Source organism: Eurytemora carolleeae, unplaced genomic scaffold (genome assembly GCF_000591075.1).
Source record: "Eurytemora carolleeae unplaced genomic scaffold, Eaff_2.0 scaffold2505, whole genome shotgun sequence".
NCBI classification, from domain to species: domain Eukaryota; kingdom Metazoa; phylum Arthropoda; class Copepoda; order Calanoida; family Temoridae; genus Eurytemora; species Eurytemora carolleeae.
Genome location: NW_019398441.1, coordinates 1 through 13,551, shown reverse-complemented (window position 1 = coordinate 13,551; position 13,551 = coordinate 1). Strand labels below are relative to the sequence as shown.

At 31.9% G+C, this 13,551-nt stretch overlaps 1 protein-coding gene across 1 annotated transcript; it reads left to right on the top strand.

The window, feature by feature from the left end:
• Positions 1-3,043: 3,043 nt before the first annotated feature.
• On the top strand, positions 3,044-13,545 carry LOC111717380 (integrin alpha-PS4; the record flags this gene model as incomplete). Its single annotated transcript, XM_023492877.1, has 13 exons — positions 3,044-3,155; positions 3,599-3,666; positions 3,948-4,068; positions 4,532-4,631; positions 5,883-5,965; positions 7,297-7,352; positions 7,685-7,791; positions 8,324-8,393; positions 9,708-9,804; positions 11,159-11,222; positions 11,361-11,417; positions 13,210-13,290; positions 13,519-13,545. Coding segments are annotated over exons 1-13 (1,028 nt in total), but the record flags the coding sequence as incomplete, so codon positions are not given.
• Positions 13,546-13,551: the final 6 nt, after the last annotated feature.

Genomic DNA, 13,551 nt, shown 5'->3' with positions numbered 1-13,551 from the left:
CTTTTGTATATAAATATATTGTAAGAAAAACCGACGCGTTGAATATTTGAGAAACTCAGTGCATTGCTTTATTGATTTTTATTCATATACTATAATAGTACGAGAATAAAAAAATGATGTACAATTTTTTTGAAAAATTAAAATGAAATTTCAATTTTTTTTTAAAGTAAATTGTGGAAACTCCTCTAAACTGTTCGGAAAAATGTGCGGAAATGTCTCAACTTTATGTTTTAAAAGCCTTTATTGAAAAAACAGAAACGGAATTTTCTGATAAGTCTCCTCTATAATGAATTTAAGAAGTTATCTAAAAAGACAAACTCTTCCAAAACTTCTAGAAACCCGTAAGGAAAAAGAGAAATCGAAATAATTGAAGCTTTGAAAATTTTTTTTTTCAACAAAAACTCATCAAAATAACAAGAGTTAAAACCTCAACTAAATGAAGTTTTCAAAAAATACGGAAAAACCTCAAATATTTTGCGGAAACGTCTCAAAAAAAATAGAAAAAACTCAATTTAATGAAGTGTATAAAAAACCGGAAACCACTCACAAAGGAATTGAGTCTTAGCCACAGACTCTGATTTTCTAACTTCTATTTCTTTGCAACCAAATGTTGTAGACCTTTGATATTTCAAACTATTAATTCTGCTAGAGCTTATAATCTAAGCTTGAAATATTTAAGATGTACACCATCAAGTTCGATAGATATTGGGATTGGAAAATTTGAGTTTGTTGCAAAGACTCAAATCCTTTAAATGAAGTTTTTAAACATACGGAAATGCCTCAAAAAAAAAAGAGGAAACGCCTCAACAAACTAAAGTTTCAAAACTTTTTTAAAAAACGGAAACGGCTAAAAAAAAAAAACGGAAACGTCTCAAAAAAAAGAGGAAACACCTCAACTAAATCAGGTTTTAAAAAATACGGAAACGCCTCAAAAATTTTGCGGAAATGCCTCAAAAATATTGGGAAATCCCTCAAAAATATTGGGAAATTCCTCAAAAATAATTGTCAGGTGAAAAGCGGAAACCCCTCAAAAATTTTAGGAAACGCCTCAAAATAAAGAGGAACCCCTCAAAAACTGGGTTTTGAGGGATTTCCGTTTTTCTTGCAGAAATTGCAGAAACGTCTCAAAAAAAACCGGTTTTTGAGGGGTTTCCGCTTTTTTTTTGAGGCATTTCCGTGTTGAGGCATTTCCATAGCACCCCCTCTTCGACTAACCTCTATCCTTTGACTTAAGTAAAAAACACACATCTATACTCACTCTTACATCTTAAACACATCTATACTCACACACGTCTGGAGTAATACATGAACTTTTACACACACATACACACTTTGAGATTTATATATTCTACCTTATTACTCCATCAAATGCATTACGTATTTCCACCCTTTCAAAATCACTTGAATTAATTTCAACTCAGTCACCACCACTTAGATTTATTTGTAAATTAGTTGAACTGCTTTCAACTGCTCAGTCACCACCACTTAGATTTATTTGTAAATTATTTGAACTGCTTTCAACTGAGCCGCCACGCCACCACTTAGATTTCTTAAATCACTTGAACTAGTTTCAACTGAGCCGTCACCACTTTGATTTCTTTGAAAATCAATGTCAGACCTCACAACAACATCAGGTCTAAAAAAACAATTAAATATATTGTACCCCCCTTTACTACCTTTGTAAACTACACTACACTTCACAATAACAGAGACCCGTTTCCTATTTTTGACTTGTAGAATCCATTATTTATAAATCCAAGCATCTGTAATGGTCAAGTATTTCTAAGTAACTAAATCTTAAGGGCAAAACCACAAATATATATATATATATTTGGGAGGGGGGGAAAGTTACATATATATATGCTATATGTGTATATCAATAAATAAATTTGGCTTGTCTGTCTGTTTGTTTGTTAGTATCCAATAAACGTCAAAACGGCTGAACCGATCGGGCTCAAATTTTTTGTGGGACCTCACATGACCCCAGGGAAGGTTTATGAATGATCAAAATTTTAAAAAGATTGTGTTTAAAAGTTTTTTATTTTTGAAAAATTTTGAAAATGCGCTAAAAAATATTATGAAATATTAGCATTCATCTGCCCTTTTTACACAAGAAAGGAGGGGGGTCAAAAGTGGCCTGAAAAAACAGATGGTTATTTCACTCCCACTTTTCAGGGACCAAAAAATCAATAAAATATGGAAGGATGTTGCTTATAAAAATGGAATTTTCCGTATATGGAAGGGGGTTTTTTAGGGACAAAAAAAATCTACAAAATATGGAAGGAGGTTGCATATATAAATGGAATTTTCAGTATGTGGAAGGGAGCTGATTAGCGACAAAAAAAAATCAATAAAATATGGAAGGATGTTGCGTATATAAATGGAATTTTCTGTATATGGAAGGGTGCTTTTGAGCGACAAAAAAAATCAATAAAATATGGAAGGATGTTCCCTAAATAAATGGAATTTTCCGTATATGGAAGGGAGCTTTTGAGCAACAAAAAAAAATCATTAAAATATGGAATGATGTTGAGTATATAATTGGAATTTTCTGTTGGAATTTTCCATATATGGAAGGGTGCTTATGAGGGACAAAAAATCAATAAAATATGGAAGGATGTTGCCTATATAAATGGAATTTTCCGTAAATGGAAGGGTGCTTTTGAGGGACAAAAAAACTCAATAAAATATGGAAGGATGTTGCATATATAAATGGAATTTTCCGTTTATGAAAGGGTGCTTTTGAGGGACAAAAAAATCAATAAAATATGGAAGGATGTTGGATGTATAAATGGAATTTTCCGTATATGGAAGGGAGCTTTTGAGGGACAATAAATCAATAATAAAATTGATGGTTTATTGTCATAAATATTTCATTTATTTCAAATTATTTTATTTTATTTTATTTTATAAATAGTAATATTTAGCCATTTACATTTTATCTTTGGTAATACTCAAAACTTAAATAAAAAGTTGTCTTCATTGTATTGATGAAAATGCCGACCAACGTGTGTGTTATAGTTTGGCTGGCTGTAACTAACAAAAATGTTTAAAATACATGTTTTACAGCACTAGTCCTGGAGGGAAGAAGATGTTCTTTGGAGTAGGAATTTATGGATTTAGCGCCACAATCACAGATTCTGGGTCTCTTATAGGAACAATTTTAAAACTAAACATTTTGAAAAATTACACAATTAAAACTAAATTGTCTTTAATTTAGTTTTCATTGCTCACACCTTTATCTAAAATTATTGTTAACCTAAACTCCTTTTCACTTGAAATAAGAATGATTATTGATAATTGATCAGACAAATGTTAAAAGTTCGTCTACAGTAATTGAGGCTATGCCACAAACTCAAGTTTTCAAATCCCTACATCTTTGCATCTGATGGTGTAAACCTTTGGTATTTCAAACTTAGATAATTTGATCAAATATAATTGATGGTTTAAAATACTTAAGATCTACAACATCAGGTTGCAAAGGATTAAAAAGTCAGAGTCTGGGGCAAAAGCTTAAATCCTTATTAACAAAGTAATGTTTGATTTCGCTTTGAACCTTTGAAAAAGACATTTTTATATAATGTTGTTGAATTGTTAGTTGGCGGCCCCTACAACCCGCAGCTGGACGGATCACAGATTCATCTTTATACAGGATTAATATCAGAGGTGTACATTTATAAACATTTTAAATACTTTTTTCATCTCAATCTTTTTTTAAAAACAGAATGCCCCCCCCCCCCCCTCCTTTCTTTAACCTTGTAAACTTACATTAAAAAATATTTAATCTTTTTAAATTGAATTGGTGTTCATCTGAATCTAATGAATCTTCCTAAAGAAATTGAAATAAAGCAGATCAGTATCAATGAAATATATATAATATTTTTAAAAGAAAAAAAATCTATTTTTTTCAGAATTCTTCAATAAGTTCATATAAATATTTGTTAAAGGTTGAAAAAGGGCAGATTAAGTTTCCCAGTAGTAATCCAACACCTCCATTTTCTTATGGAAATGGTATTTCAAGATGGACAAATCCTAATTATTTTCTGGCGGGATATTTTGTAGGAAAAGGTAAATAAAATAATTAAAGGACAATACCTTGAATATTAAAGGGAGAGACTGGCTAGGGAACATATTTGAAGTGAGAGTGCAGTGTAACCTTACATGTAAAGATGGCAATGCCTGATTTAGAAAGGTACAGTTGAAATCTCATAAAAATATGACTAGCTGAGAATCCATAGCTGCCCAGCTAAAATCAAGCTGTGAACATTCCCGTGGTTCTTCCGAGTTCTTCATTACAAATTTGAGGCAAATCGGTCGAAAGCTTCCTGATTTATGATCGAATATCCAAACAAACAGATAGAGATTACTACTTTATATACATATATAGATAGCGTCTTTTTTTTTATTTGAAAGTGTTAATTTCTGTGAATTTCTCCATTGTTTCTGTATAACCGCGAAAGATATACGCAATCAATTTAATTTAATTTAGCACGGTTACAGTGTTACAGTTCTTTAAATATAGTTGGTTTAGGTAAATTCTCCGATGGTGAGAGAGAATTGATAATTGGTGCTCCAGGGGCAGATTTTCATACAGGGAAACTGTATGTTTGTGGAAACTGTAATGGAATCAGGTACAGATTGTCCCAATGAAAATGAGACCTCATTGACCATTTATATATCGTCTTTGTTCGGCAGAAGTATTCCAGTCAAGGCAGTTAGTGATTTAGTTAGTCCTGGTAATTCCAAAATGTGGTTCACCATATTTGCAACTTCAAAGTTAAGATTATTAAGAAATCTGTGCAGAGAATAATGTTTCAAATAGCAATAAAATTATTCAAATGTTTAGTATCTCCGTTTAGTTCTCTGGGGTTTCAAGAGCTCAAATTTTTATTTTGATACATGTATTATCTATTGGAAAGAGGATTTACAGAGCTGAAAACTTTAGAATGGTGGATATCGAGATTAATGCTTGATCCTCTCTTTTTCTTAATATCGAAACTAATCTAATCTTGAAAAGTGCATAAAATTCAACCAATCAGAGTCGGGTATATGAAGCCGATGAATTTGAAATTTTGCGCGCCATTTAAGATTTTATACAGAAACGGGAGGGGGTTAAGGATATCTCATTCTAAAGTTTTCAGCTCTGAGGCCGAATTTAAAGAATTTGATCCACGGTTTAAATTTAAGCCGCAGCCCAAATATGGTTGGTTCCACTTAAATTTGTATTAAATTTTTCAAGATTTAAGCCAGCGGTCAATTAAAACAGTTCTTGGGGGATTTGAGACGTGGTTTAAATTCATTAAATTCGGACACTGGTCTCTTACTCACTCTAGTTTCAATAGAAGTGAATATTTCTTTTTACTGAAAGCACCGATTGAAGGATTTATAGCTCTAAATGGATAGATAGAAAGATAGATGTTACCGCCATACTTTTCTATTGGTTCAGAATAGACAACAAACACATGAGTGAACCCTGATTGGATCGGGTGCTAATGGACTCGGCATTCAAGAGTGTACTTCCCTTGTTAAAAAAGCATTTCCAAAAAAATCTCAATTCTTTGAGTTACATGTTTCTTTTCAAATACATGGCAGGTCTATGGATGTTTAAAGGAATTGAGTCGTTGCTACAAACTCTGATTTTCTAATCCCTTTATCTTTGCCCGATGTTGTGACTTTTAAATTCTGGATCAAATAATTTTGAAGCTTAGATTGTAAATTGATCGGTAATTATATTAATGGAAAGGCTCTCTATACTGGGGCGTATTCCGCGAAATTCCGCACAATTTGGTGCAACTCCTCGCAACGGAATTCCTAGTTAAGTTAAAATACATTTACTACAGTAGTTTGTCTGAAAGAAAAATACATAAAAAATATTTATTTAGATCAGATTTCAAGAATCAGGAACTTCAAGGGAACACTGGGGGCGAAGGGTTTGGTTTTACAGCTGCAGCTTGTGATATTAATGGTAAGAACTTGAATCAAGGGACTGTACTCGGAATTTAAAGTGGTCCTTTGTGCAAAGAATGGTATTCCCAATTCCCAGTGGTATCCTTGATATCGTTATTTGATCGATTTTGTTAAAGACATTGTCGAGCTTTAAAGTGTTTGATTCTGATAACTCCTATATGTTTTCCTGTAGTAGAAATGCGCATGTCACTTTTGTAGAGAAACCACAATTAAAAATTATCAGATTTAAAAATTTACAAAATTTATTCATTTCATACTTGAGAAGACAAAGCTTCCATCGTTGTGAATCGGGCATCTTATTTAATTGTTTTTAAATCAGACTCAACTTTAAGAAAGAAGTATTTTGTGCAAAATTTCGGGTTAACTCAGTACCTGAAATACACTTTGGTTTGGATCATGCAGCGATTGGACCAGTGTTAATAAAACAGTTATCACAAAAAGTTCACTTTTAATTTAAAACTTTGGTTAAAATCTTAAAAGTTAAATTAAACGTGGTTGAAGGTATGAAGTAAATCCAAAACTTGTGAATTAAGCTTTAAGTTTATGTTTAATCTTAGAATTTGAAAGAAACCCAAGGATTTGATTTTTGCAGAAAGGAATTGAGTATTTGCAATTCTTATATCTTTGCAACCTGATGGCGTAAACCTTTGATATTTCAAACTTAAATTATTTGACCTAACTTCTATAACGACATTGGGTTGTATAATTTCAATGGATTATAAAATCAGAACTCTCTAGAATTATAATCAAAAACTGATAAAACCTCGTAATTCATTTTTTATCCCTGAAATATTGTTTAGGTGAATTCATATAGACAAAAAAATGGTTAGTTATTTTTTACAGTTTAAGCCAAAAGTCAAGTTTACAGGTTGAAAAGTGTCATCTTATATGTACAAAATTTCGATCTTAATACATAATTTCGTTTATCCAATAGAGATGGCCTAATTCGACTTTTTTCCTTTTGTTCGTTCATCGTTTGTGAACGATCCATTTTGTTCGTTTTTTTTCAACCGTTTCACTTAATTTTGTTCGTTTTCAAAATTATCGTCCATTTTCTATCTATTTCGTTTGTTCAGTAAAACCATTTGTTCAGTGAAATTGTTCGTTTTTTTTCGTTCATTTTAAAAAACGATAATTTTTTATTTCTCTGAACGATCCATTTCGTTCATCCATCATTTGTTTTTTCCTCTGAACGACAATTTTCCGTGAAATTTTTTTTCGTTCTTAAAAATTTTGTTCGTTCAAGAAAACGATGTCCATCTCTATTTTCTATATCCAATGATCCTATGCAGCAGGGAAAATCTAAAAGTTGATTTATTTATTTATTAGGAGATGGGAAAGATGATTTATTAATTGGTGCACCATTCTACACAGCAAATAACAAGGCAATTATCTAAAGAAATTAAATACTGGACTAAACTATAATTTTCTAATCCTTATATATTTAAAACCTGATGTAATTTACCATTAATATTCAAAACTTTGAGCTCTGCTAGATAGATAATGGATTAGAAAATTTAAGCTTTTGCAAGATTTCAGTTTTTATATTTTAGGACTATTCGAACATTTTTTTTTCTTCACCCGACCTAACAATTTTGAAATTTATCTATCACTCAGTTTTTTGTCTGTGGATACAATAATTTATTTTTAAAGATATTGTTTAATCACATTAGTTGAATAATTTCTCTATAAATATTATAACAAGAATATTGTTTAGAACTATGATACCGGGGCAGTTTATGTTTACACCAACAGATGGAATAAAAATGATAGATTCAAATTTAACCTAGAGAAAACTAATATGCTGGGGGAAGAGATGATCAAGTAAGAAAGTGATTAAATCATTTGCAAAATTAAATTTAAAGGAATTAAGTATTTGTCACAAACCCAAATTATCTAATCCCGAAATATTTGCAACCTTTGTAAATCTTTTATATTTAACAGAAATTATAATCTAAAGGTCTGCGATATTGGGTTGCAAAGATATGGGGATTAAAAAACCAGAGTTTGCGGCAAAGACTCAATTCTTTTCATAGAAGTTGGATTTTTGGTTTTGATATTCCCTGAGAGAGAGATCTAATCCTTATATATAGTCGTGCAAGAATAAAACTGCTTTTAGTCAATAGGAGTTTAAATGTTTAATCTTTTAATTTAAATTAAATGTTTAATCTCTGAATGTAGTCATACTTTACTGTATCTTGTAATATATTTAGACCACATTTTGGTGACATGCGTTTTAATTTAACTAGAAAACAACTAATATTGCGTCTGCGAAAAGTGCCAAATGAAGACGACGTAAAATTTGTTATTTCGTTTCCATGATTATTAGGACACCAATTTATATTGTTTACTGTAGAAAGGTATCTGGAGCAATGTTTGGGCGATCAATAGCTTGTCTTGGAGATACAGACTTCGATGGAAAACAGGTGGGAATACATTAACAGGTGGGAATACTTTAACAGGTGGGAATAAATTAACAGTTTCAAGTGTTGAAGGCAATCCAACCTACATGCAAATTAAAACTTCAGGAACGGTTTTGTCACTTTTAATAATGTTAATAAGTATCATTAGAGGAAACTCTAAACGTAATTTCAAGTAAACCTCCATTTTAAAAGTGACAAGTCCGATTCACAACGATACACTTTATTCCTCTATCAATTTCATACATCAGAGATTAAGTATATATATTACAGTCGTTCTCTGTTTTATGACTCATAGAGTCTAAAGACTGTTCTAATTATACTTTATTCCTCTATCAATTTCATATATCAGAGATTAAGTATATACAGAGCGTCCCATATCATATTAGATTATCTCCAATCTTTAACGCCAAAATACGCACATAATGTAGCAGGAAAATGATGTTTTGATCTTTCCTGAGACTGTAAATAGCATTTTGTTTGTCATTATTTTCACCCTTCGTTCGCATTCAACCCCATTTTGCCTTCCCCCCCCCCTTTTTGATGTTTAACAGGTTTTCTTGTTTATGTTTGGTTTCTATATTTAACCCAAGCCACGCGGAGAAATCCGTTATCTCCGAACCCGGGAGCTGGTGGGCTGGCCGGCCAGCTCACGGGGCGTGGGGTAGAATGCGAACCTAGGGTGGAGCGAAATAGAGGGAAAAAAGGCAGTTGAAGACCAGCTCCCTATTTGTTAGGTTCCCTTGTAGAATTCCCCTATTTGATGAAACTGATTTGATTCATAATATTTAGTTTGTATAAGTATCGCTCGATTTAAATTTTGTATCTTTTGTATATAAATATATCGTAAGAAAAACCGACTCGTAGAATATTTGAGAAACTCAGTGCATTGCGTTATTGATTTTTATTCATATACAATAATAATACTCAAAAAATCTAGCATTTTCTGCAAAAAATAATTTCTGTTAGCCTTATTAAATTTTTCAAAATGATTCATTCTTCTTAAATTTTCTGATTTGTCCCTCAAATTGTAATTTAGACTTATTGACACGGTCTAATTTGATGTGGGACACCCTGTATATTACAGTCGTTCTCTAGTTTTATGACTCATAGAGTCTAAAGACTGTTCTACTTATTTTATTTTTAAATTTTAAATATTAGTAAACACTAATATACATTTCGTTACATGACATTTTTTTAAGGAGAGTCGGAATAAATTGAGTCGTGTTTTAATTTTGAAGATTGCTCCAGGCTTATCAGTTTCACCATAGAAAGGAGCCCCAACAACAACTTTTTAAATTTTAAATATTTAAAATTTAGGAAGTTGTTGTTGGGGCTCCTTTCTATGGTGAAACTGATAAGCCTGGAGCAATCTTCATTTTTAAATCTTTTCTCAAACCAGACTCTCTAGATACAGGCAGATTCTTAATCTTAAACCAGACTCACTAAATACAGGCAGATTCATAATCTTAAATCAGACTCACTAGATACAGGCAGATTCATAATCTTAAATCAGACTCTCTAGATACAGGCTGATTCATATCTTAAATCAGACTCTCTAGATACAGGCAGATTAATAATCTGAAATCAGACTCTCTAGATACAGGCAGATTCATAATCTTAAATCAGACTCTCTAGATACAGGCAGATTTATAATCTTAAATCAGACTCTCTAGATACAGGCAGATTCATAATCTTAAATCAGACTCTCTAGATACAGGCAGATTCAAAATCTTAAACAGGACTCACTAGGTACAGGCAGATTCATAATCTTAAATCAGACTCACTAGATACAGGCAGATTCATAATCTTAAGTCAGATTCTCTAGATACAGACTGATTCATAATCTTAAACCAGACTCACTAGATACAGGCAGATTCATAATCTTAAATCAGACTCACTAGATACAGGCAGATTCATAATCTTAAATCAGACTCACTAGATACAGGCATATTCATAATCTTAAACCAGACTCTCTAGATACAGGCTGATTCATAGACTCTCTAGATACAAATTCAATTAAAGTCCTAGTAAATACATATATTGCCAAAGACAAAACCCTTCTATGCATATAGCCACAGTCAAAGATTTTTTGAGCATGTTGCCTGCAATCAAAGCCCTTTTAAGCATATTGCTAGGCCACAAACAAAGCCTTTTAATGTGTATTCACACAGGCAAAGCTCTATTAAGCACATTACCAAGCCACTAACAAAGTACTTCAAGCATATTGCCATGGACAAAGCCCTTGTAAGTATGACTTAGACAAAACATATAAAGGCTAGTAAATGCCCACTGCTTAAATTACCACTAAAAAGTTGATCTTTTAGTTAATACTATACACATATACACATATACACATATACACATATATACATATACACATATACACATATACACATATACACATATACACATATACACATATACNGGCCTGAGTTTAGTATTTAGAACCGAGTCAGATCATATATGGGACTAGTCCTGAGTTTAGTATTTAGAAGCGAGTCAGATCATATATGGAATAGCCTGAGTTTAGTATTTAGAACCGAGTCAGATCATATATGGGACTAGTCCTGAGTTTAGTATTTAGAAGCGAGTCAGATCATATATGGAATAGCCTGAGTTTAGTATTTAGAACCGAGTCAGATCATATATGGGACTAGTCCTGAGTTTAGTATTGAGAAGCGAGTCAGATCATATATGGACTAGCCTGAGTTTAGTATTTAAAACCGAGTCAGATCATATATGGGACTTGTCCTGAGTTTAGTATTTAGAACCGAGTCAGATCATATATGGGACTAGTCCTGAGTTTAGTGGACCTGCTGGCTTCGGATTCAGGGACCAGATTTAATAAACAAAATAAATATAGTTGAACTGCATCGACTAAGTTGAACCACTTCTCTTTGTCAAGATGAAGAGAAGTGATTCAAGTGAACTCTCAATTTATTTTTGATTAAATGTGGTTTGAACTGTAAGGTTTGCAGTTCCAAATAGTAATGGAGATAAAATCAACTTTGATAACACCCAACCAAGGTTTATATAGAATTTTCTACTCTAATTCATTATTAGTATCAAAATTAATCCCTTTTTTTTAACAGTGTCCGAATTTAATGAATTTGAGCCGCGTCTTAAATCCGCCAAATATTGGTTTCAATTAAGCGCCGGCTTAAATCTTGAAACATTGAATACAATTTTAAGTGAAACCAACCATATTTGAGCCACGGCTTGAATTTAAGCCGCCGCTTTAAATTCGACCTCAGAATATTGTTTAATTTCATGGTTACTCACAAAGGATGAGACTTCAGAGACGACTGTTTGGAATGTATACTGTATATCTCCGTATATTCATGATTCTCTACAACTAAAAATCTGTTTTTGATTGCCACGTTATCAAATAAGCCAATAAAAGACATATATTCACGACAGCAGACTTAATTTAACCTTGTAATTTTAATATATTATAAGTCTAAGATGGTCTGAACAGTATAATCCTTTGTAACCCTATATATAGTTATGTATAGTTAAAATATTACAGGGGAATAAAATTCCAATCTGCGTCAGATTTAAAACCAGTTTTCTTTTTAACCCTATCTCTGCTGGGGTACTTGAAAACCAGGATATGCTGGGGGGGTCAATTTGACCCCCCCCCCCCTCTAAATCCCATGTTTGATGTCCAAATATGACAAATGATACATCATTGGAAAGCTCTTTTGCTCTACTTTTCGAATCTGCAAAAAAATTTGCAAATTTGCAAAAATTGAATTTTTTATCGCAAAATCCAGTTATTTTGAAACAAAAAAATTTGTCCAAAAAATGATAAATTATACATTTTTAAAAAGCCCTTGACCATGCCATTTCAAATATGCAAAAATTTTTGGAAAATTTTAAATAACCTGATTTTTAATCAAGAAAAACTAAAAATGTGCAAATTTCCTTTGACAGGTTGTTTGCAAAAAATTTGCAATTTTTTTTTCGCAAAACTTGTGCAATCCGTTTCCTTATGTCATAGGCTTTCCAAAAAGCTAAATTTTATCAAAATCTAACAAGTAGAAGTGGGTCAAAACAAAGATTTAGTTTGTTACTGGAAAAAGCAGTCATTCAGGCAGTGTGCCTGAGGACTCAGGCAGTTAGTATTAAAGCCCGGTTTTAGGCCTAAAGGGAGGGTTTTGGGTATGTAGGAAAAGTCAAAAAATTTCAATAGCCTCAGACCAATACTTTGTCAAATTGACACTTCAATACACAATTTTAAAACCAATTCGCATACTATTTAGGCAAATGTAGTTGTTAACAATTTGCTCTCAAATAAAATAAACTTTTTGGCCTGAAATCATTTTTTAAAACTTGAATTCTTTCCGCATCAAACATAATTAAATTGATACTAGACAATAAAAATAAAATTTCAAATTTGTTCATGTCTGAGTTCGAATGATATCCATAGTTTTTAGGGTTAGTATGAATAGTAAAATTACATTTATTCCCTGACTTCCAAACTTTATGATCCTTTGCATAATCCTCCTACTCCTGCTAGGAATATAAAGAATACTTTAATATTCTGGATAAAACAGAGGCATACTAGGGATGGACTTTTTTAAATAATTTCCATCCCAAATATCTTTGAAACATGATTGTCTTTTGATATTTAAAACTTTAAATTATTGGTCTAACAAAATTTATACTTAAATACATACAAACATAAATACAGGAGTCAGTGACACCAGGCTGCAGGCTGATTCAAAGATTTTTCTATTTGTGGTTGTTAATTCCCTTGGGTTTACAGATTTTTCAAATATATTTATTTTATGTAATTTATTTGTTCTTTTTAAAGTTCGAGCAGAGCTGAGGAGTTTTCTGTATCTGCTCCTCATTCAAGACAAGTTTTTAAACTTAGATTTAAGAAAGTTATCAGGTATCTATAAATCCATTTAACCTTTCATAAAATTTGTAAAAATAAACCTATTGACTGTTCCATGTTCCAATTGTATGTACAATGTACATTCTAAGGGGTATAGAGGGGGGGGTTCTAGGATAAATGATACAACAAGACCAATGTTGTACTGCTACAATAAACTAGTTTTCTAGGATAAATGATACAACAAGACCAATGTTGTACTGCTACAATAAACTAGTTTTCTAGGATAAATGATACAACTAGACCAATGTTGTACTG